We start from the raw sequence: 25,520 nt of genomic DNA, 5'->3' as shown, positions 1-25,520 counted from the left end.
TCCCGCCAAAGAATAGCAGGCACCTATGAGGGCTTATGTTTCATTTTAGCGGCGGCGATAATGGAGTGACTTTGTGCAGCTCGGGCGGTGACAAAGGAAAATAGTGATGGTGGGGGGGGGAGATTGCAATGGAAAGGTTGAGGAGGACCGAGAGTAAAATAATCTTCCTTTTTCGGCAGCTTGAAGCAAGCCAGGAAAAAAAATACACACACACACACATACTGTATATGACCACTTCATTTACTTCCATGCCATGGCAACGGCTCGTTTGATTGTCACCGGACGGCCTGTTTACATCCGTGGCTGACAGATAATGATGTTGTGAAAGGGGCCGAGGGTCACGGACGCAGAGCATTGGAACGGGAGAGGGATCTCTCTCTCTCTCTCTCTCTCTCTCTCTCTCTCTCTCTCTCTCTCTCTCTCTCTCTCTCTCTCTCTCTCTCTCTCTCTCTCTCTCTCTCTCTCTCTGAATCAAAAGACACAAACAGATGGTTTGGTCAGGCAGTTTGCAGACACAAAGTTAAATCCTTACAAATCCATCTGCCTGGAGAAAGCCTTCAGAAAAAGAGCGGCAGAACTCGGAAAAATGGATGGACAAACAGCCAATTGGGTTTGAGTGGACTAAACAGGCGGTGGCGGCGGCGGCGGCGGCGGCTAGCAGTGTCTCATGGAACCCTCCGCCAAGGGCACAAGTACGCTATCCAGCTTGAAAAACCTTCCAATCTTCTCTTGAAGAGAAAACATCGTTAGCGGTAGCTACAGTGGCCGAGGTGCTCTCCATCTTTGGTTCCTTTCTTTCCATCCTTTGCTTGACACGGTCCAGCTGGCACGCAGGAGAAGTTCCAATGAATGCTAAATGCCGCTATTTGTCTCTTCGCGGCGCTATTTGTCTCTTCGCGGCACCTTTTGCCTCTTGCTGCCCTTCAGTTTACATCCAATCTCCTCTCTTGTGTTGTAGGAAAATGTTTCCTTCTCCTGCTTCTCCGCTCAGCCTTGGCCTTGCCCCCCCCCCCCCCCCCACACACACACACACACACATCCCACCCCCCTCGTTCCATCGCATCTGTCTTCCACTCTTCTGCTATACAACAGTCATATGTATTCACACTGGCAGGCGAAGCCATGAGGGGAAAACGGTTCTCGTGTTCATCTCCGGACCCTACAAATCCCCCCCTCACCCCCACTCCCGCTTTAGTCCTAAGTGACTTCAAGTGGAGGAGATTGACTGGAAGCCCACTGGCCTTCCGCGGGATGAGTTCACTTCAGCCTTGTGATCGCCTTTTCCCCCGCTGTCCCTGCATTTTCCTTTTGCGATGATGGTGCCATTTACCATCTACGGCGTGTTGCTTTTTTCTGATTTCCTCGGGCTGCTTGCCACCAACCCACCCACCCCACGCCATTAGCATGTTCACTGTATATTTTCCCCCGAGATGCCCCCACCATCCAGACTTTTTACCATACGTCTATCCGCGAAACACACGTCGCGTTTGTATTTCAATCTTGAACGTCTGCCTTTTTACGACCATTTTTTTTCTCTCCGCTACCTCAGCTGACACACTAGCACAGGTGTGTCCACGTTGTTATTACAGTGAGGGTCACATCAGTCAAATGATGCAGGTTACTTATACCTCATATGCATTTTCACAAATGCAACCAGCCTTTTCAGAATGTTACAAAACCTGAATAACTCCTTTATTTAATTATTTATTTATTTATTTTTTGGTGACAGGGTCAAAGCCAGAATGAAGTAATTTTCAGACAGGAAGCAGGAAGCAGCAGGCATGGTAGTGACACGACCGCTCAATTCAGAAGGAGAGAACGTGGAAGATCAAAACTCGATGGCGGAGAAATCTGGAGTGGCCGTGTCCCAGTTTCTGTCTAACACAAGTCTGTGCACGTTAAGTGGAAAGCACAGGTGCAGAAACCTATTTCCAGCAGTTCGGGGTCCACAAAAGGTTAATTTAAAAGAGGATTTACCCCCCACCACATTTCACAACTAGATGCGTTTCTATTAACTTTCATCAAAAGTGGAGAAAATGAATAATCAAATTTATACCACAGCCGGAATAAAAAGTATTTTCTTCTCCTGACAGGTCACATGACAGAGTCAAGAATTTAGTATTGTAATACAAAGCACAAAAAAAAAACTGGTTTATTGGGTTTATGACTGGAAGAATGACGTGGAAAATAATTGAATAATGGAAAAAGTAACACCGACATCCGGTGGAGAAGACAAACGGTGACGTAATGGAAATGAACCTGTCAGAGCTGAACTTTTCTTCTACAGAGTTCAATTTTTTGTTCTCCCTTCATGTTATTAAATGCAGCAGCAGCAGCAGCAGCTTTAGAGACAGTTGACACTGAAAGCCCATCATCAACGGCAGCCTGACAATTCCTGCCGGCGGAGTCGAGAGCATCACAGCTTTTAATTTTTTTTTTTTTTTTGGGGGGGGGCGTTACGGCTGATAATTAACGCCGACGGGATGCGACGCTTTGCACGACTGTCACAGCCAAGGCGGGAACCTGGAGGCGGCTGAAAGCAAGTGCTTCTGTCCCGCTACCTGATGCAGTGGAGAGAAGCCGAGAGGTTGAGAAAGTCATCAGAGCCGATTAAAAGGGAACGCCAATTAATGAGCTCCCCTGGCTGATTAATCACAGACGGCTGCTGCCGTGTGTGTGTGTGTGTGTGTGTGTGTGTGTGTATGCGCGCGTGCGCGTCAATGGAAGACGAAGCATTAAGTTCGGGTTTGGTTGAAAGGCAGCCATCTGACGGCGGCAAAAGTTGCTCACACGTTTAAATCAAAGGGCAGCTGTCAGGCTGTCAGTGGATCATGAGCCTCACGTTTATTTATACGTACGTTTCAAATGTAATTTCCTGTGCTGTATTAAAACCTGTCTGGATTTATTTTTTTTTATTATCGTTTCATTCTTTTCCAATAATAACAATACCACTACCACTAATATATGGAAGGAAATATGAGGACTTGATCGGAATCACGGCAGAAGAAATTAATTTCCAATCAGGCAGAATTCAGTTGGCCGCTCTACACTTTTCTCCTGAGCGAGAAGAAGAAGTAACAGCAGCGAATAAGTGATGGGAGGTTAATGCCCACGGTTCTATGGAGGAAGGTGGGAGAATAAAGGCAGTGGCTCAGGGGCAAAGAACCCACTGAGTGGAGTCTGAGGAGGAGAAGCATCACTAAGAGAAAAATAGAAGACAGGTGGAGACTTGGCATGCAGGAGGCGGGAGTTTATAAATGATTGACAGCTGAACAAAGGTGAAACGATGGACAGAATGTTTCTGGCTACTACTGAAAAATAAAGCAGGATCTTGTTTTCACACACTGACATTTGGCCTCATCCGTGTTTCTGCTTCGGCGTCGAAGCAAAATACCTTTTTGGGCGCGAGTATGATGGGCTTTGGTGTTCAAGTTTAGTGGTAAGTCCTTAAAAAAAAAAATACATCAGTCTGGGGGGAAAAAAAAGTCTCCCCAAAGGCTTTTTCTCAGTTTCTTTTATATGTTTCTATAAATCAGAGTAAAAATTCATTCAAGGTCCCACATCGCACCCTTTTTCAGGTTTTAATTTCTCATCCAGCCCTGCAGTGGAGCAGCCTTGCACGAATTATAATCCAGATCTCCAGAACAAAGCACATTTAGCCCTCTGTTTATAGCTTCCTGCTAAACCTGGTGTTTTTAAACAACGCCTGGCTTGGGGCTTCCAACCACTGTCCAGGTATCAGTGTCCTCTGTGACATCACAAAGTGCTGATTTCCCAAAATGTGTTTTCTAATTCTTTTACTACTTCCCACAATTAAAAGTATCACTATCGTATTTTGCTGGCCACCTATCGTAGGTCAATTTGGAAAAGGCAAAGCCAACATTAAAAGTTTCAGGACTAATTAAACTGATCTACTTTTCTCTTGGCTCAGCTGTTGAGAATAAGGACGATGGAAAAAAAAAAAAAAAAAAAAAAAAACCTGAGCGGCCGCCCAAAAAAAAACTGACTTTCTGGTTTGCTCCAGGTTCGCCTCGCTCATCATCATAGTCAGCTTCCTGTGCCGAGACCCAGCAGGACTCTGGGCCGACACATCCAACACATGCTCTGTGGTTTAGCCACCATCTGTGCGCAGTGGAGGTTGCCGCCGCCGCTCCTCGCCCAATCCAAGTAAGCATCCGCCTCCGGCGGCAGAGACAGGCTGGAATCCCAATCTGTAGTGTGCGCTCTCGAAAGCACACACACACACACACACACACACACACACACACACACACACACACAAAGAAAAGCAAGCCACTGTGAAAAAGTAACAGTGCCAAAGTGTGGAAGACGTTGTGAGAAAATATCACCGTGACACACACACACACACACACACACACACACACACACACACACGACGGACCGCAACTAATTTGGCAACAAAGGTGGAGCTGGAAAAAAAAATAGCTAAGAGATTGAGGGGCCACATTAGCCTAGACGCCTGTAGGCTCAGATGGGAAGGTGGGATTTGGTCATTTGGAAAATGGTAAGAAAAAAAAAATGGAGCTCCATCCGAAAAATGCTTATTTGTTTCTTTGTGTTTCTCGCTACACCTACGTGAAAGCAGCCGTGGCAGCCAATCAGCAGTCCAGTGACTATTTCTGGCAGGTCCATCTATAAATCATGACTTCCTCCTCTTGCCGCTGTTTACACTCAAGGAAATGCATATTTTTATATTTCATGGCTGTTCAGGTCCAGTTCCAACAAAATGAATTTCATCTTTAACAAAACCCCCCAAAAATATTTACCATTTGAATTACATGGTTCGCCTTAAGACAGCTGGGATAGGCTCCAGCAGACCCCCGTGACCCTGAATAGGAATAAGCGGGTATAGAAGATGAATGAATGAATGAATGAATGAATGATTTACATGGTTTTGTTTTTTGGTATCTACAGCGTTACTACAAACCAACATCGCAATGGGGAGAGGAAAACAGAAAAACAAACAAACAAAAAAACGTCCCCCATGGTCACTTGTTATAAATGTGCCGCCTTCCTATAAATAAAACAAACACGCCTCTAATGGCTTGTTTGTGTCCAGGACGATGTAAAGGAACATTACCTGCCTCTCTGCACCTTTTCATTTTTTTTTTCCATTATTCCTCTCAGTAACCTCCCACGCTTTCTTACCTCCTCCTCTGTGGCTGTTTGTATCCGTTTCTCCCACGGAGGCGGCGCCCAGCAGGAAGTTAAAGCGGCATGTGCTACAGCAGCTGCTCTCTGCGTCCAACTAGAAAGTCGCAGCGTGAGCGACAAGACTCGAAGACCCGTCGCCGCTCGTCCGTTTCCGCACAGCCGCTTCCAAAAAAACTGGCCAAGTGAAAAAAAAAAAAAAGATGGCGCGGTCGATTTTCACCTGATCTACGTTCCGAAATGGGGGCAAGAACTTTGCTGGAGTTTGGAGTAGGGCTGAGTGTATCAGCCTAAATATTGATACCTTCGATACCAAGGTGAGTATTGGTATTGGATCGATACTTGCACGATGAGATCAATACTTTCTTCTAATGGAAGGTAGTCTTTGTTGCGTTGTTGATATTGTTAGGTTTATATTTTGTGACGCCGTTGCCATTTTGTTATTTTGCACCGGTGACTGTTTTCTAATCAATTGTGTGTTTTAAACTTGTAATACTGGGAAATTATTTTCTATTCTGGTTTGTTAATTTTTTTTTTCTAAAATCTTTGTCCTGCGTTTAACAAAGATCATATTCAACTAACAAAAGGTAAAATCACTAAATTATTCAATGACCATGACGATCCAAGTAAAATGTATGGGTATCGGTCATACTAGCCCAATATTTACTGGGTATCTGATTGATACCACACATCCCCAATATTGCCTACCTTTAATTCGGAGGAGCAACAAGAGCCAGGGAACCTTTGAAACCAGTGCTGGTTTCCTGTGAAGGTTGCACCTTTGTTTTTATCACCATCCTTGTCGTGGTTAAGAAGTAAAGTGTTTTTCTACACACAGGGACACAGCCTTAACGGAAGGACTCGGCGGGGCTGAGGAGCGTCGGGGAGCCGCACTTTCAGAAGCAAAATTGAAAAATTAACGTCGGCCACCTCTGGCTGTTAAATCACCCGGATGGAGCCGCCCCGGCTAAAGTCTTCACCTGATCATAAAATCTGACTGCGGCCACTGATGGAGGACTGAATAAAAAGCTCCCGCCGCTTAAAACCATAAAGCACCGGGTCGACATTCTCATTTTGCCCCCATTTTGTTTCCATCATCCGCTTTTTTTCCCTCTCCAATCTCCCCCGGTCCCGTCCCTTCATTACTCGGTGGCGCCATCCTTCAGCAGCCCGGGAAGCTCCATCCTCACATGGAGGAACCGATTTGAGGGCGGATGATGCCGTCCTGAGACTCAGACATGTTACAAAGGAGCGGGAGTTGACGCACTGCCCTGCACCTGCTGCTGAATATTTATGGCCCTTCATCTTCATTTTCTTCTTCTCTGACCAGAGTCCTCCTCCCCCACACACCTGCACCCACCACTTTCATTCCACACTCTTGGATCTTAAGTTGAAAAATGCATCAAATGAAGTATAGTAGGAGTTTTTTTTATTTCCATACATGGAGGAGGCGTTTGTAAGCAGGTAATTCATTTGATGTGAACATAAAACATGTAGTAGTTTTTAAAAGGGACTCCTTGTGCAACTAAGGCACTTCTACTAGAACAGAGTAGATTTAAACGTTCTTCACCTTTGCCAGCTATAACAAAATTTTTGTTTTTAGTCGCGCACATGCCCTCTAATTGCATTCTACCACTTAGGCGATTGTATTTTTAATCGTAAATGCGACTGAAATCATTGCATTGTGGGGCCCTGACACCATAAAAAAAACGACAACAACAAAAAATGTCATTTTGGCAAAATAAGAATTGAACGTATGAAACTGATAGTAGCCAGTAGCAAACCTGCTATTCTTTTTTCTAAAAAAGAAAAGAAAAAGACCGATTTTGAGAACAAACAAAGGGTCAGCGGACAGGACAGAAGCACATATTATTGTTGGGAAATGAAGGTAAACAGAGTCGTGCATAACACGGCGGTCTTAGAAAAAAAAAAACTTCCGGCAAATGCTGAAACGCAAAATACAAATGGTGCCAATAACAGTCGGTTCTGAGGCCACAAACACAATTAAATTGTTTGTTCACAATAACAGCGGCAGTGACACCTCCGCAGTCATGAAACAATGGACACGGCGGCTGACACAGCATGTCACCGTTTACCCAAATCTACGGAGACCACGTTTGCGCAAATATTTCCCATTATCTCAGCCAACTGCCGTTTCATAGTTGGGGAAATAAATAAGCCTGTCTGTTTTGGCCTCTACCTCTGAAAAAACCAAACAAAACAAAAACTTATCTTTGTTTGCGTTATCTCTGTTTGTTTGGCACGCACAAGCACGCGGTTCAAGGTAAATTAGCTTTTTTCAATTCTGCCTGAATTACTGTCAGAGGAAAATAAGCAAAACATTTCTTCGAGAAACGGCACAAACAGAGCAATTACAGAGGAGACGATATGGAATCCTTCTGTTTGGCTCGATGGATGTGATTACACTTGACAAGAAAGAAATCACACAGAAACGAGAGGAAACGACAACAGACGAATCGAATCAAAGTCAAGTGATAAAAGGCAGGAAGCACCTGGAGCGCAAGTGTCGGCCGAGCACGAGGTAGCCTTTCCGGCGGGCGCGGTGCTCAACAGTCAGAGATATTAAAAGTGCAGGTCCGCATATACGGTCTGCTATCTATTTGTGCCTCGCTGCGCTGCGGTAATGAAGCCGAGGCACATTTGGCAGCGTAATGACGTCCCATGACGCTCGGCGTTTGCATGGTAACCAAATATAATTGCCTGATGACCATGCACCGCCGCCGCCTGCTCATCACTGGGGCAAATTGCTACTGCTGGGGGAGAAGAGCTGCAGCGTCCGAGCACCCACAAAAATGACCACTCCGATTTGATTTTTTTTTATAATTTATTTATTTAAAAAAAATAGGTCTGCTTGCGAGGGGATGTCAGTGGGGGCTTAGAGGCTTTTCTGAAAGTCTGAAAGTGAACTGATGATTTCATCAACGTCTAGCTTGCACAGGCAGCAGTTAGCATAGCATCAACGTTGCATTACCAGAAAAAAGAAACACCACCGATATAGAGATATAGCTATAAATAAAACCCTGCTAATTTTAGTTCCCCATGAAAAAAATAAATAAATATAAACGCACATATACACGTACGTACACACGCATATATATCACATATATATTTCATATTTTATAGCGCAAAAATAGCTTTACAGTCGGAGGCAGCTAACTGTAAGTACACACATGGCCTCTGCAGTGACACTTCAGACAAAAAGCTGTGATTAGAAGCGCAAGGCCAATATTTGCAGTGGTGTCACACGGGGCCCATGTGCGTCTGCTCCAGCCGTTGATAACAAGGCAATAAGGCGGCGGGCGAAACGAGGCCCTCGGGTGACTCTGATTGTGGAGCGGAAAGGAGGAGGCTGAGGAGGTAAAGGTGTCGCGCCGTGTTTCCTCGTGTCTTTGCGAGAGCAAGAGACAACGGTCTCAAAGCAAAACAGAAGGAAGGACACGTGTACAAGGTTTCGTCAGTGCGGCTCGAGGGCCATTTGTAAAACAAACACACACACACACACACAAGCCAGATTGGTCTTTTTAGTACATCATCAGAAGCAAATTGTGGTGATTCAACAGAGTGTAGAAAAAACATAAGAGAAAGCATTGCAAGATGAAAAGGACTTTTCTATCCTGCTAGAAAAAAATGTACACACACACACACACATTATATATATATATATATATATATATATATATATATATACACATATATATATATATATATATATATATATACATACATATATAATCATACTTTTTTTCACCTGCCGTGAAAGCTGGAGGGCGAATTGGAGCAAAGGTGTAATTACGGGTGTTTTTCTTTGCCTGTCTGTGGCTCATGTGCCTTCATCAGTGACAGCTGGGGGTCTCCACCACCGCCGCCACTTCCATCCCGTCGTTTAGCTCGGTGCGAGCGAGGCCCTTTTATTGTTCACGGCTCGCCATCGCAACAAAAGCCTGAGAGAGGAGAGTCGTCGGCGGGCAGGCGGGCGGGCATGTGAACTGGCTGGCTGGCAGTTGGAGGCAAAGCCGGTCTTTGTCCGTACGAGCCAGGTGCAATCAGAATCCCCCCCCTGTACTCTGCTCCACTTTCTCGCCTAAAAAAACTAAAAAACACCACTTCTCTACTTGGATCACAACAACATCTCCTCACTTCACTTAAAGTTCAGCACAACACGTTTCATGTCGAGCACACGGCTGTTGCCGCTGACACCGGCGTTCACCTACTTTCTTGTTATGTTGACGTCCAACAGAGGAGCCCGCTGTGTTAAACGCACATTTCTTTGTTTGTTTTGTATTGGATCAGCCTTGGATGGAAGACAACGTGATGCAGTAGTAGTAGCCAGAGGATTTTTTTTTTCCTACGTGTTAAATCGAGGAGTGGCCACCAGGGGTGCACATCCAGTTCGCAGATTAGCATTTTTTTGACATGTCACATGTTAGTGATGGGTGTTAGCCCATGACACGTCTTGTCACCTTTCTGAGTTGTTACAAACTTACAGATTGCCCTCACATCTCAGAGAAGTGTGATTTTAAATCCTAAAAAAAAGATTTTTATCCCCAGATTTAATTGGTTTTTGCTTGGGGAAAAACCCTGAAGAGCTGACGGTTCTACATTGACACACGTAATGGATGGTGATTGCTTTAAAAGGCCTAATTGATAGGACAGGTCTAGGGAGGGGTAGGGAAGAGGGGAAAAAAAACACCCACTCCCAAGCCAAATTGCAGGACAGATGTTTCCAGTTGGCGCTTGAGTCATTAATGGCTGCTAGCAAACACACATCTGCTATCATTAGCGCTAAAGGGAGTGAAGGCGGCCACTTCAAGAATACATTAATGCGAAAATTTCCTGAGACTTTACACAACCTGAGCTTCAACATGTTGCTAGAGGAACAGCGGGCGACGGCGTCCATCAATTTTCAGCCTTTGGACGTTTTAAAGTTTGAGATTCAAGTAGGAGGGAAAAAAAAAAAAAAAAAAAAGAAACATGCATTGCGTGTCAGCTTCACCTTGAGCTCAGCGTGCCGGAGCTCGGCGCTGTCATTTACAGTGCATGCAGAAGACACACAATGACAACGTTCTACATCTTAAGCCGCAGGTATTTTTTTTTTAAAGTCGTTTCATTTTTAAGAACACTGCCTCAATCCAACAACTCCTTTTCTCCAGATAATATTTTAAGCGGCCTCTAATGGATCCCCACCCACAGGCGAGCGTGCACGCACGCACGCGCATGCACGCACACACATACACACACACACAGATTGTGTTAAAAAAAGAAAAGAGAGAGAGGATTCTAAATTACGGCCCGCACATCTTGTTTTTAAAACTAAACTAACGTCAGGTGATAAAAGGCACTTCACGTCAAAAATGCCTCTTGGAGCCACAACATGGAGTGGGATTGCAGGCACATTGGGTTGGTGGGGTTCAATAACTGGCTCCCATCAGAATACCCTTTTGTCCTTAACTGCGGGTCTCCATCAGTTACCCAGGCAACAGAACAGAGAGCAGGAGGAGGAGGAGAAGGAGGAAGCCAGCACGAGGAGAAAAGGGGGGAAATTGACAAGGAGATGAAATAAAGGAGGGGCGTCCACACAGCTTCTTCTACCTGGGTTTGTATCTCTATTATTAAATATCTCTACTGTACCAACGCAGAGAGTCTAATGCAGAGGGATTTGTTCTGGTTTCACCATCAGAGTGAGACGGTTGACGTGGCAGGACGTCTTTATGTTCCTTCATCAGCATGACGGCGTGTTGTGATTAAAAATAATGTGAGGAAAAAAATACTAAAGTGTTCATCTTTTCCAAGTATAGCTGCTTAAGTAAGTGAGAGAAAACGGATGGATGGATGGATGGATGGATGGATGGATAGATGGATGGATAGTCGGATGGATGGATGGGCAGATGGATAATTGGATGATGATGGTTAGATGGATGGGTGATTGGGTAGTTTGATGATGGATGGATGGATGGATGGATGGATGGATGATGGACGGACCTGTGATTGGGTAGTTGGATGAATGGATGACGGTTAGATGTCTTGTTGTTTTTAACTAGATCGTTCAGCCAAGTTCAATTAAAAAGTGACGCTAATTTGAACTCGCGGAGACGCGCGACACCTTGAAACAAGGTCGTACAAACAGGAGAGGGCGGGAAGAGGCGCCTGTCTGTCTGTGGCTCTAATTGCAGGTGTTGCGGCAGACTGTCAAGTGTCACAACAACACAACAGCGACTGCAAGTCTGTTCTGCCAAAAAAATAAATAAAATTGTCTCGTGCGCCTCCAGCTGCCCGCTGCGGCTGCCTTCATGATTTCCCTTCTGTAGCGTCTGCATGACTGGGACTCCTCTGACACTCATCCAACGCCACCCCTCCTCCTTTTGTGGAGTTTATGAAGAGAGCAAAATGTGGGAGTCGACGCACAAGCAAGTCTGTGCATGAAATATAAAACGTTTTACAGAACAAAGAGATTATGCTGTTGCTTTTCTTTGTTTGTTCTACCATCCACTCTTTTCTCCATCCATCCATCCATCCATCCATCTGTGCTGCCACCTCGACGCAGGCCATCTTTGTTTGCCAATACCAGCAAACACTGATCGATGACTGGATGCGCTCTGTTGAAATCCGGCCGCCCTTCTATGGGGTTTCAAGCATTAACCGCCGACTTTGCATCTTGCTGTTGCACAGACTGCGTTTTCTGTTGTTGTTTTTTTTCTGGAGACAGGAGGGAAAGTCGATTCATCTGCGCTATGTGTTGTCATTGAAATGCTTTTGCTGTGAGGGTGCAGTTACAGTAGACAGACCAAACCTTGGATAAAGCACGCAAGGGGGCAACTGCAGAAGAAGCACATCAATAATAATAATAATAATAATAATAATAGTAATAATAATAATAATAATAAAAATTATAATAATAATAGCTGAGAGGTTTATCAAAGATTAGGTGTTTCCATTACCAGTTTTTTATTTCGATATTTCGGTATTGCGCAACTCTTGGGGTAATGGAAACGCAGCAGAGTCGTCGTTTTCCTGCGACGCTCATCCAACAATTGCTGGCCGGACACCAGCCATGACAGCGATCCAACCCTCGGAGCAGCGCCGCAGCACTTGACCACATGTTCCATGAATTGCCGAAAGGAAGGAGAGGGGGAAAAAAAAAAGAGAAAAACTGGAAAGGCAGCAGATGCGAATGAGATCATAAGGGGAACCTTGCCAGGAAAGTCTTCTTCGACAAAGAGGTCCTGTACAAAACCCTTTCTGTACAAAACTCTTTCTGTACAAAAGAAGAGCACAAAGCCGAGTAGCGGGTCTCATTGTACCGCAGTGGATAGTCGTCTGTGCTCCCCCTTCCCCCTCCCCAGCCTGCATCATTACACCCGCATCAACGTCTGCTGTGTGAGATAAATACCTGCATAAATAATCGGCCTGAAGATAATTTCATCCAACAAACCGCCGTCATCCAGTGACGGAGCTGTGCGCGATTGTGTCCAATCTTCTACAGATCACCGAACAGATGAGTTATCCTCGCTGTTGCCTGGCAGGGTGAGGGGGGGGGAGTCGGGGAGGTAGCTGGAACTTTTGGAGGCTGCTGGGCTGCTGAGAGTTAGACGTGCAAGGCGATAACGCCATTGGGATGCAGGAGGGTGAATCCAGAACCCCCCTGTGGCTAGACCGACACAATTAGCCGAGCTGATGTTTTTTTCCTCATCACATCCGTCGTGTCGTGTCACGGCACTAATGGCTCTGGTTAAGAGCAATTAGCAAAAGCAGCAAGGCCGTTCGTTTCCACGCTCACGAGCCAAGGATGGGAGGCACTGAGTCAAACACATCTGTCGGATACTAGCCTTCTCAACATTTTTTCCTGCCCCCCGTCACCGTCACATCACCGCTTCAGAGCTGGTGGCTAGCGCTAGCACGGAGCGACTGACCAATCACAGGGGGCGAAGTCATGGATGGGGCAGGTAGGGGAGGGTGGAACAGAGACATAACAGCTTTAGTGAGAGAAACACTTGTTTCGTAAGGCCTGTACAGCTAAAACTAGATGTTTTTGACCAGTTAAAGTTGAAGTACATATATTTATTAAATATAGCCACATAAATGGCCATAATAGGGCTCCCTTAAGGCATCTGTCCTCTTTCTTGTTCCAGGTGCAGATTTCCACTTACAGTGCTTCAGAGTTACAGAGGTACAAACAGTCTCTTAAAACGAACCTGTGACTTCCAATAAACCAACAAGGAAGGCACTTCAACAAATATTGGAACACTGAGGTCCACTCTGATAACTCGACAAGCCTAGAGCGTCCCAGCAGCGGACAGGGTCACCCCAGCGTGACTGTCAGGTGCCGTAAACGGCAAGAAGAATAATTGGATCTTTTAGGTGAGCTCATGATAGCCAGTGGAGGCTGAGGGTCTTCCTGGCGGGCACTGAATAACAACTGCGGCAAGGAAAGAAAATATCAAGGAGCCAAACTGTAAAAAGGTCCAAAACCTCTGCAAAGGATCTTTTGTCCTCTTTGGATAGTTTCAATGAAAATGGACTCTAACAGATTTTATGTTTAAATGCTTTTTATTTTTTTTTTATACTGCACACGGTTTCCTACCTGTGTTTTTGAAGAAATAAAGTGCCGCCAGCTTGATGCTGACTCGCTCAGACTTTGTTCTATTAGACTTTTTTTTTTTCTCTCGTTATTGTGTCTGGTGCTCTGGGGTGCACAAGCGCTTGCTTGAAAGGCTTCTTTTGTGCAAGTGGAGAAGTAGAGCGCGATCTGGGATTTCAGAGCTGGAGCAAGTGAGGGAGCGAGTGTCGACTTTCAGAAGACCTCAATTGTCGGGTGGCGGGAGGGTGTGAGGGGAGTGCAACTTAGAGCGCAAGAGAAAACTGTTGAATTGACTGAAATGCCCTCTGGATGAAACGCCAAAGATTGATGAGCGGGCAGAAAACCCCTCGGCAGCCTTCGGCGGGTTCGCCTGGGAGCCCAAGAGCAACGGCAAAGACCCCGGACATTGTTGGGTTGTCATAGATAAAAAATGTCTCAGACTGAACAACATGGGCAGTCGGGAGCAGCGCTGTGCACTGGTCTTGGCAGGCCGCAGCTGTAAAGTCGAGTTTAATTCTGACAGCTACACGACTGCCAAGCAAGCGGTGCCATATTGGTGAAGTGCCAATACGCCCAGTCCTCCCCGCCCCGCTGCCTGCACCTAATGCATTACTCGCAAGTCTTGAACTGACAGGGAGAGGTAAGATGATGCGATGAGCCGCATGTCCTGTGGTCAGTTTGGCCGAAATGGTCGGAGGAGAAGAGAGAAGAAAGAAGAGAGGAAGCAAGAGAAAAGAAGCCACTCTGGCAAGCCAAGGCCAAAACCCAATGAAAGGTTGGGCGCTTTCACGCTAATTCAATTTTACATTAATTTAATAGACGCAGAGAATTCTGCCTGGGCCCTGTCACTTTGACTGATCGTCAGTCGGCCCAACAAGCCTTTAAACTATGATGGCGTGCAGGACAATGGTAGCTATTAAGTTAGGATCATGCCAGAATCTCAAAATATCCTCAAATACGCAGATACTTTTCTACATAAACAGAGTTGAAAACGGGGCAAATTCATTATAGTCTTCTCTGATATGAATGGATAACAGTGAAATAATAATTATATTTGTTGGCCAGGGCCATAAAAAAGAGGAACAATCACAAGTATGTAAACATACAGAATGTTTGCCATGAAGAAAGAGAGCAAAGAAAAAAAAAACGGAATGTCTCCAAAATGACGACAGAACATTGAAATTCCATGCATGCATTTATTTCAAGGTGAGTTTTACCTCAAGAACTAACCTGAAGATGTTTGGAGGATCAACAGGGAAGTGTCACCTGACTTGACCTGATGAGGCAAACAAGCTTTGATCTAAGCCGAGTTTCACGAGTGAAAGAGACCCCAAACAAAAAAGAGACAAACCCAACGAGCGGACGACTAAAAACAGCCCAAACACAGAGAACTAATTAGCTGAGAACTATTAGAAGTGTTTTGACCAGATTGAAGCGCGTTCAAACAGCAAATTAAATGAAGAAGCCGACCGACTGGGATTTCTCTTTGACGGTGCCCTCAACTTGACACGGTTGTCTGGTTGTGGTTGCCAGACGCTCCCTGGAGGGGCAGCGCTGAGACCCGATTCCATCCAAGAGCTGCACACATCCATCTGTCTGTCCGTCCATTCAGGCATTAAACATTGGTGTGATATGCCCGGTACTGTTCCTTAATGTAAAATCTCTTTTACTAATAACAACCCCCGCCTTTTTTTTTTTTTAATTATTAGTAATTCGACACCCATCCCGTCAGCCTCTTGAGCTCCTGGCCACCGGTGATTTACACCCGTACAATAACATTGCTTGCGAGAGATTACGCAAACCAGAAGAAAAAAAAAAAGGTTGTCGGATGCAATTAACGGGCAAAGCAATTAAAATGCAATTTGCTCGGACCTCGCTGCAATAATTGGAAGTGTCCTCGCGCCATAACGGCATCGTGCCTTCGTGCCCGTGTCAGGCTCTGCCGGAAATTTATGTCCGTAGCCTCCAATTCTTGGAGGAGCCGCGACTGCCTCAAAATGGGAAAAAGAAAAAGGCCTCGGCAGCCCCACTGCTCCATCCGATCGTATATCACCAGTGACTGCTTAATTATAAAGAAGCCATTATTTCAGTCGCGCAAGGTGCGACATCGTCCTGCATATCTATCAGGACCAGATCAGAGATAAGAATAGTAGTCATGTGACTTTGGCACATCCTCTAAGTTTAGGCTGAGTCCAGAAGTGGCACGCTTAAAAAAAAATAAAATAAAATAATAATAAAAATGTTTCACTGTGATTTATAGAAAGATGAAAAAAAAAATCGGGACACAATGGATGTTTAGTACAAAACCACTCTCGGTTTGATTTCTGGTGCATCACCAGCTTCAGTCACGTGGGCGTGCACCGAGGCTCCGGACTGGCAGCCTTTCACTGCATCTCATTTTGCTAAAATACTACCTGTCCTCGCCGTGAACTCCTTGGCACCGTTTGTTTGAGAAATCTTCCGCCGCGCCACCCGCGTTGTGACTGATTGCCGTTTTCTCTCAACCTGCGCTTTAAATCCCCTCCTGCATTCCATCATCCCCCAGTAACTCACAGGGAGGGGAAACAGTCGCGTCTCACCCGTAATCATTTTTTTTTCCTTTTTCCGTCTGAGAAGGAAAAAGAGAAGAAGAAAAAAAAACTTTGCACACTGCATCACGCATTGTTGTGCATGGTGAGTGGCCTCTGCTGTGGAGGTTTCCAGTGAGTTCAGGAAATGGCTTTTTTTTCCCCGCTGCGATCTGTCTCAGTTGGGACTCGGGGGGGGCCTTTGTTCGGGGTTTTGTTTTGGCATCATCAAAGGCATCGCAGTGCAGCTTTCTGAAGGGGAAGCCGCCAAACTGGGACGTTAATAATTTCACCAGGCACATTTTTATTTCCCCCTATGTTTTGCAGTGCAATGTTGATTCCGTACCAATTCGTGTTTGCCTGTTTCACAGACTTGTAAAACCAGGACTGGGTTTCGCGTTGTTTTACGACGTCGCTTAGGAGTTTACACCTTGTCTGCACAGGTATTAGCTGAGGAGTATAAGCAGTATAAGCACAAGGTGTTTTTTTTTATCACAGACATTTAATCTGCACAGAACCAATGTTGTTGATAGAATCAGGGCCACAGTCATAAAATCTCTAAACGGCAAGCTTTAATTTCCATGTTTACAAGCCATACCTAATTCTGAAATGATGAGACTTTAGCCCCGCCTCTCCCTTGAACACTAACTCCGCCCACAACATCAACAATGGCGGATTACGGCGTTGCTCTCGTTAAAAGGTCTACCTCGTTGCCAGTCGACAGTAACGTCTCCTGTATCGCTGCAAATTTGCCGCCTTCTTCCTCATCGCCATTTCCGCTTCTAGTTACAGTGCCACCCACAGGCGTGTCACATATACTACGCCATTAGCTGCCACATGATATTCTCGATTTACGGTCTGACGGCATCGCCTGCAACAGCTCGACAGCTCGACAGTAACTATGATAAAAGCACTGCAAGTTTGTGCGATCTTTTTGATAAAACAATATAAATAAAGTGTTTTCCGATAAAACCCTACAGGTATGGCTGGTTGTGAGGCGCTGTAAAACAGCCAGTGCAGTATATCCAGGAGCTGTTTGGACTGGAACCACTGCGGCCTGCAGTTGCTTTTAAAAGGCTCATATATAAATATATATGGTCTGACCTTTAAGGTGGACTCGAGTAACAAGCTGCTGCACACTGGAGTATGTCGAGCATAATTTCCAGCATTAAAACCCTGGACAGGCGGCAAGCTAGTGCGGAGCGCCTGTAACAGAGCCTGCGGCATCTAATTCCACCATTATTGGACGTAATTGTAATTGTAGGTGTGAAACAACACCGTTGGTACGTGGGCGCCGCTGCAGCCCACGCTCAGCACCGCTCACCTCAACAAGTCAGACCGACAGGGTAATGGCACCTGACAGGTGGCGGGGGGAATAAAGATGTTTTAAAAAAGAGGTTTCTGTCTGTGTAGGTAGGTTCTGACTTCTGTCAGCAGTAATTATGTCAATTACAGGTGCCCGTGATAGTGATTAATTACACATCGGGGGGGAGGTGGGGGGATCTGATATTCTGAAAGGATATGCCAAAAAAATCAAGCCTAGGATGTCAAGAGTCTTTGTGTGCATGCAGAACACTTGCGTTGTTGTTGTGCAGGGAAATAAATCAGTGTTGGCTGTGAGAACTGGCGCCTTGATGTCATGTGACACAGCGTGCGACGGCATCAAGGTTCAAAATGAGGGTTTCACTCTCAACGGCAGCTGCGTCCTATCACGAGCACCGAGCCTCCACTAAGCCAACGAAGATAGAAGACGATGTTCAATGTCTTTGGATTTCTTCTCTAGTCTGCAAAGTAAAACTGAAGTGTTTTCGTAGGCTACGTTACCTTTAGCATGGGGCCTTGGTTGTTCACTAGTGTGGTGTAGAAACAAGAAAGAAGAAATCTATATTCATGGACACGATCACACAACCTGGCCAGTAAACAACACAGAGGGCGCTGTGGAGTCACCGCCACAAGGTATCACTGGAAGGTTTGATCACTCGGAGACAAAACAAGACTCAAGTGTGGAGGCGAAGCAATGGGGGGAGTAGATAATCTGATTATACAAACCCATTCTGACGACATAATAGGATTATAATTGTCAAATCAGTCAGTCAGTCACAAAACAAATCCACTCGATTGCTCTATTAATCTCAATTGTCAGTTTAACCTGTGTGTTAAATTGTGTGACTGACTGCCGCTGTCATGCAAGGGAGAGCCAGCGCAGAGGACGACACACAAGCGCAAAGACACACGCACACACAAGCGTTTGGATAATGATTGCTTGAGTGAGTGAGTGAGTGAGTGAGTGAGTGAGTGAGTGAGTGAATGAGTGAGTGAGACACTGACAGCTCCGCGCCGGAAGAACAGGATGCTCACACTTGAGTCTGAGCCAGAAGTGACAGCGTCAGAAATCGTGTTGTTCCTCCAGAGAGAGAGAGAGAGAGAGAGAGAGAGAGAGAGAGAGAGAGAGAGAGAGTAGAGAGTGTGAGGAGACACCTTGGGGCCACGAGAACAAACCGCCACACCTGGTGCCGCCACCCCCCCACCCCCGTCTTCCTCCCCCACCCACTCAGAGCTTTTCACTATCGGGTCTATTTGCTGTGTCGACGCCTATTTGCTGTATTTACATTCAAGGGTCCGGATCCCTTAAAACAGAGCAAAACTTGGTGAAATGGCTGAGAGATAATGACCTATTGACCTTGATGAGACTGATGGCCGATAAGGATGAGATGCTGGAGGTCACAGTGCAAAACTGCCAATGACGTCGCATCCCACTTCCGGCTGCAAGTTGTAAATAGCTGCAGTTCGCGTCAGATTCTGGATCTTTGACTTTAAGATCTGATGTTTTCCATCTTGATCGCCACACTATTAGTTTCGGTAAGAATCCAGCAAACAAGGTATACGCCATTATATTCAGTCATTTCTAATTTGCTTAGGGTCAAAAGTCCAGCGTTGTTTATCATTATCTGAGTATTTGTGAATGTTTTTTGTTTTTTTTTTGTCTTTATGTCCAGACTAATGATATAACACCGGGTCTCCGAAATAGACAGTAGTAATTTGCATTCACAGTTTGAAAAGATTTAACCGCCGGCGTTTATCAGAGGCGAGGACCGACTCCCGCGCATCCGTGAATCATAAACAAGCAGAAGTCGAGGTGATGATTTGAAGCGATGATGGAACCAAACAGGCAGGTCTAATTATAAAAGACGTACGAGAGAATAAAGAGCAGAACAAAGATATCAGACCAGCCTGCGCAGGTAGGGAGGGAGGGAGGGACGGAGGAGGAAACCACATTCATTAATTATTTGGCTAATTACGGCAATATTCTAATGAATTAATCTCATGTTGGAAGCAACAATCGGAGCGTCGACCTTTGCGTCTGTTTACAGAGTGCCTTGTTTTGTGCTGGGGGAGAGATCAGCTGAGCTCAGCCCGTCTTTGAAGCCGGTGTAGCTGAAGAGCTGCCACACGGCCAAAAACAGGCGGTCAAGGTCGGGGAGGGCACGTAAAAAAAATATCCTCAACCCGTCTCAGCAAAGCAAGTGTTACACATTTCCTTAATATCCAAGAGATTTAAGCGACAAGGCTGATGCGTCAAAAAAAAAAATAGAGTAATGAAAAATATAAGAGGCCGAAAAGGAAAAAGGAAAACTTCGTTGAATTGAGAGGAAATTTTCTTCTGGGGTCTGACTTTTAAAAAACGGTTATAAATTTGACAGTTTTTGTGATGTAAAGCTCTGAAGGTCCGTGTCAGGCAAAGTGAATACGAGGTGCGACATCTGAAGTGGCGGCAGGAGAGGAAGAAGAGGAAAGGAAAAAGAACCTTGAAATGAAAAGCTCACATGTCCTTGTTTCCCAAGTGGTCACATTCATTTTATTTTTATTCAATTTTATTTTAATTCAGCACGCTCTTGTATATTAATGCGCTGGTTTTTAATGTCCTTGATAGACCAAACAAGGGGGCAGAGCAGTTCAAGCGTACCGCGGCACCGAGGTGCCGGCTCTTGCCGGGGGACGCTGCACCGGAAAACTTGCGCCAATACAAAAAGTCCTGAGAGTGAATGGACCTCACTGTGTGCGAAAACCCGTTGGAGCAGATATTAAAAAGGACTCTGGAGAGAAAGAAGAAAAAGAAAAAAGACTCAGCCTGGTGGAAATTTACAGTAGCAGCAGGTCGTCCACGTCAACATTTTTTTTTTCTTTCTGCTCCTTCCTCACACCTTTAAAATTCCTCTTTTGCTCCTTTGGCGATGAATGAAGTGATTGACAGAATGGCTGGACGCAGAGCTTTTTTATGAATCACAAATACAATTCATTCGTCACCGCTTGCCAATCACGAAACAAATGTCTGTGCTCTTGTTTTGAAAGGAGAGAGCAGAGGGAGGAGGACACAGCAGTGGAGGCCCCAAGGTAGCGAAACTGAAAGACTGACAAAGAGCGAAACAAGAACTCGAGCGACCCATTAGTCGGGAACATTATAATAAAATAAAAACAATAAAAACTGAAACACCTCTTCCTGTCTGAGCAGAGGGCAGAGCGGTGGGCATGCTTACGGAAACAATTGGGGGGCAGCTGAACAACGAACCTCCCAATGGCCTTCGAGTCTCCTCAGGCACATTTTTTTTTATCATTTAACCGGAAACAAAATCAAGTTCATAGGTTGTTTTTTTTTTTCTCTCCGCAGAGCAGAGGATAGCAATCAGCGAGGCGCGCTGCCTCATGACCTTTTAAGTTGTGCAGAGAAGCCGAGAAAAGTTTAGCGCCTGCTCTTGTTCTGTTCATTATATTCACATAAATTAAGCTGCAACCACGCGGCGGCCGTTGTACGTCCCTCGCTTGAAAGCTTTGAATATTCACAGATGAATCCTCTGAGCTTCTAAGCGAGTGGAAATGTTGTTTTTTTTTTTTGTTGCTGTTGTTGTTGTCTTATTTTTCAAGCCATTAAAATGTCATCCGTTGTGGTGCGATACAAACCTAAGAAAAGAGGCTGGAAACCAAAACAGAAATGAAGCTGGGCTCCAAGTCAAACAAGAAACATATATCCTTCATTTTTAATTTCCAAAACTGTGTGTGTTCCAACAACTTGGACCCAATGGTGTCACGGACATCACCGCAGCAGAAAAAAAACAAGTGTCACCAGACGGCTTGAGAGAGGAGAAGGTGGCAGCGGCAGAGGTGAGCCGAATCGCAAGAGAGAGCACGGAGGAGGAGGTGGTAGGGGGAGGAGGAAGGGGAGGTGGAGGAGGAAGGAGAGATGAGATGGTGCGTGAAGAAAGTGGAGACAGAAATAGATACGGTGGTGTACGGGCTGAGCAAGGGGAAGCAAAGGGGAGAGGAGGTGAGGAAAACACAGCAAACAAGTGTGAAGATGCGTGGAAAGTTGGAAGGACGAGAAAGTGGAGGGGTGAGAGGAGAAGAAGAGGGACGTGGAGGAACCAGCTGTGAGAAGAAAGTCGTCAGTGAAGCACAAACCAACTCGATTTTTGTTGTTTAGTTTGTGTTAATTGAAACTCCGAGCTCGCGTTTTAACAACGTCACCTCTTGTTTTCAGGCCGTGCGAGGCTCCTTCCCCCTTTGGAATTCGCTTGGCAAAAAGCAGCCTGGCGCCATCAAAATCTCGTTGGAAGTGTAGGATCGCACCTAGAGTCACGTGACACGCTGCGTTAAGGCGCGCTAACGTGAGGAGAAGCCGCACGACGCAACACCCGGGCCGTTGCCACGGCGACCTGTCGCTAAGGCCGCTGCCAAGTGTGGTGGCGTGAAAAAGTTCAGAATACAGAAATCTCGACAGCAGAAATGATCAAAACTCCAGGAAGCAGCATATTTAGCCCCGTGTTTGTAGTCAACCGCAGAAACTCTCCGTTTCGGCCTCGTTTTTAAACCCATGCAAGTTACCAGGAACACCAGAGTGGGAGCGCTGTAACCAACCTGGGAGAAACATCAGCAAGGAGGCAGTGCTCTTTGTGACATCACCAAGGGGCTGTTTCTGGGCACACACTTTCTGTGTGATGTGGCCCGAGCTGAAGCATCTGCTGACGGACTTTCCTCATTAGCCAAGAGTTTATTGACACGCCACAAGCGTGACTCATTACTGGGAAACACTGGGAGGATTAATTCCGCAAGACGTGGGGGCCTTCAGAATCGTGTTTTTCTCCATGTTTGCGTGAATGGGCTGTTTACCGTTAAACCAAGCCACGTGTAATGTCTCTCGCCTGGGAGAACGATGGAGTTCAAAACGAAGAGCGCTCTCCGGCATGTAAACTGTGTTATAACATTAGCTTTTAATTAACTCTGGAGAGGAATGGATTATAGACAGTGGTGAGGAAAAAAAGAAAAGAACTTGAGGCAAAACGTCTTTGAAAAGAACGAATGGAGGAAAAAAAAATAGGCAGAGAGAGAGTTAGAGAGAGCGAGAGAGAGAAGAAGAGCTTTGCGTGAAGTGCATTGGTTGAACGTTGACCTAGCCTGCATGGCCAGAATAGAGCCACACATAATTTAGTTTTCAGCCACTGAAAGGCGGTGTTTTTCCCTGAATGTGATTAAATAGTAGAAAAACTGTCGAACTGCAGAAAAACACAGAAAAGCGGCCAAACTTACCATGACGGAGATGTGCAGCAGGTGCATGTGCTCATGCAGGACGTTGGCAGGCTCCCGGGCCGTGGACTGCGTCGTCTGGGCCAGGAGCTCCGACTCAGTCATGGACACGTGGAAGTAGAGCGTCCCGTTCTCCAGCCACTGCTGCTTCCAGTGCACCTGGGAGATGTCCTCCGCCGTGCCGGACATCTCTGAAAAAGGAGCCGCAGAGCGCATGAGTGTGACGCAAGGCAGGAGGAAGAAATCCCACTGTCTTTGCATTTGGGATTTTTATTTTTTTCTCTTTGTTTGCCTCTTGACAAAGCAGGAAAACGTAACAAATGAGCAAACAATGATTTTGTGAAGCTCTGCTCAGTCCAAACTAGTTGCAAGGAGCCTGTCTGTCCGGCCGTCCCGTTCTTATCTGCCCGAAATGGCCTACATTTCCTACCAATATATAAAACCATTAGCTCCAGGGCCAGTTTTGGCATTAACTACCAAACATCAAAGGGGAGCAAGGGAAGCGAAGAGAAGTGGGGTAAGGGGGGGGGGTCCTAAAAAAAGAGGGGAGGAAAAATAAAAAAGGGAACCAATCGCAATTTCCCAGGGAACGAAACGCGGAGATGAAAAACAGCTGGAGGATGAAGTTCTATCTGGATGTGGATCGCGGCGCGATCATCCGCGTGCTGTCGAGCAGGAGTGGCTGTTCAGCAAAGAGGCGGCAGGAGGCGACGAGGCCGCCGGCGTCTGCCAGACGTCTCCCGTCAGCGGCGGGTCACGGGTGGCAAACGGCTCCAAACGCAGCTGCTCATTAACCAGACCACTCCGGGTCGGAGGGGACGGACATCGGAGGGGGGGAGGGGAGGAAGGAGGGGGAAGTCAGAGCCATGCACATCGGTGTCCCACCATTCCCCCCGGTGGCAGGGAGGCAGCATGCCAACATCCACGTGAGTGTGGGGATGGAAAAATCCTGTTTCAATTTCCTCGGGGTGAAACAAAGGGTTGTCCTATAGGCACCTTTGCAGTTAGTAGGAGGAAGTTGGGGTGGGCGGGAGTATGTGTGGGGGTGGGGGGAGAGGGGGGAGGGGTGGGGTTAGGTCAACCACGTGTGCCGTAGCCCTGCGTAACAACAAGTCAAATCTCGGCGGCTGCCAATTAGAATTAAATGCACAATTTATTTGATCGGCAGAGGAAAAAAAAAAAAAGAGTCTCGTTCACGCTGCCAGCTTTGTCACAACCTTCTGCAGCCTTTTTGCAGGTGCCATTAATCCAATGAGTGCGGTTTAATGACCGTACACTACATACAGTGTGTAAAAACACAACGATCAAGAGTCGGCAGCTTCGTTCTGCACAGAGCATCTTCTGCAGCCATTGCCGTCCTCCAGCCGAGGGAACGCACGCAGGTTGGAATTTGTTAAATTTGCTAAATTAAAAACTCAACCCGACCAATAAGGCTCCCTGAAACTCTGGCTCTCTGTTTCGGGGATAAAGTTCTCACCTCGTGAGGAACCGTTTAAAAATGCAAATATTGAGACTGGAATGAATTTGGTTAGAGGAAGCTTCTATCCCTTGAAAATAACGCACAAATGTGCAGTGAGTGAAAATGGCAAAATATGCTTTTTGAAATGCAGAGGTAAATTAATTCATCCATTAATGTCAGGAGAACCGTGCATATTAAAGCAGAGACGGAGCACTGAAAGGTTCCCTCTGCTAGAAGCAGCCGTGATCTTAATACTCACGTCCGCCGTCTGAAAGTGCTCTTGAGCTCCGCCCCCTTCTCGTACGTCGGGGAGGTGCGCAACACAAGTTTTTTTTTTTTTTTTTTTTAATTTTTGCTGACAGCTCACGATAAAACTTTTAAATGCCGGCTACTCAGCTTCTTCAGGTTTAATCCCGCGGCCGGCGACACCGGCGCCCTTCTCACACCGCCAGCAGATAACGTTTTTCTTTTTTGTCTTGCCGGGACGACAGCGAGGCGCCGTCTTCTGTCGTTCGTTACATTTTTTTTTTTTTTTTTAAATACAGAGTGTCTGTCAAAAGATAAAAAAAAAAAACCTCATTTGCAGCAGCTGCATATATACATTCCAGGTGGCTTAAAATAGCTCAGATTATGAGGTAAACACTGAAACTGGGTTTGATCCAAATTAAGAGTGAACACTTGAAAGGGAGTCTGGAGGTAGCGGAGGCAGGATGGATAGACAGTAGCGGCACGTGGCGCAGGGCTCCTTAGCCGCCGGCGCGCGGTGGTTATGGAGATTAGCGCGCTATTAAAAGACAAAAGGACGCTGCGATTGTGTGTCCTTGTCTTTGTCGTTGTTGTATACTTTATTTTTTCCCTCCTTCCCCCGCTGTGAGGCTCATCGTTGGGCTGGGAGCCAGACAAGGGCGGGGCACAGGTGTACGGCCCTCAAGGTCTGCTCGTAAGTCATTAGGAGGGATGACGTTCCGAGTGTGTATTGAGCGAGTGCGTATGTGACAAAAGCCACTTTGCCGCTACTGCTGCCGCCGCTGCAGTCGTGTTGTCAGCATTACGGCCTCCCTCTAACTCGGGCCAAGGACGGCCTAATGGAGCAGCGCCGTAGTGGACGATTCATCCACCGGGGACAAAGAAATACTGCGCATCGCGCCGG

General features: G+C 46.2%; 1 protein-coding gene across 2 annotated transcripts in view; it reads right to left on the bottom strand.

Annotated features, from left to right (window-relative positions):
- The window catches only part of astn2 (astrotactin 2), a 253,967-nt gene that overhangs the window by 151,236 nt on the left and 77,211 nt on the right, over nucleotides 1-25,520 (bottom strand). For both annotated transcript variants that reach the window (XM_076043609.1, XM_076043608.1), the window contains exon 2: nucleotides 22,915-23,102. In XM_076043609.1, coding sequence (XP_075899724.1) covers nucleotides 22,915-23,100 — 186 coding nt within the window. In that variant the 5' untranslated portion in view covers nucleotides 23,101-23,102. The remainder of the gene's footprint in view (nucleotides 1-22,914; nucleotides 23,103-25,520) is intronic.

The sequence above is a fragment of the Nelusetta ayraudi genome, unplaced genomic scaffold (genome assembly GCF_046127955.1).
Source record: "Nelusetta ayraudi isolate G7.1 ecotype Tasmania unplaced genomic scaffold, CSIRO-AGI_Nayr_v1 ptg000076l, whole genome shotgun sequence".
NCBI lineage: Eukaryota > Metazoa > Chordata > Actinopteri > Tetraodontiformes > Monacanthidae > Nelusetta > Nelusetta ayraudi.
Note: the sequence above shows the minus strand (reverse complement) of the source record. Positions and strands in the feature narration are given on the sequence as shown.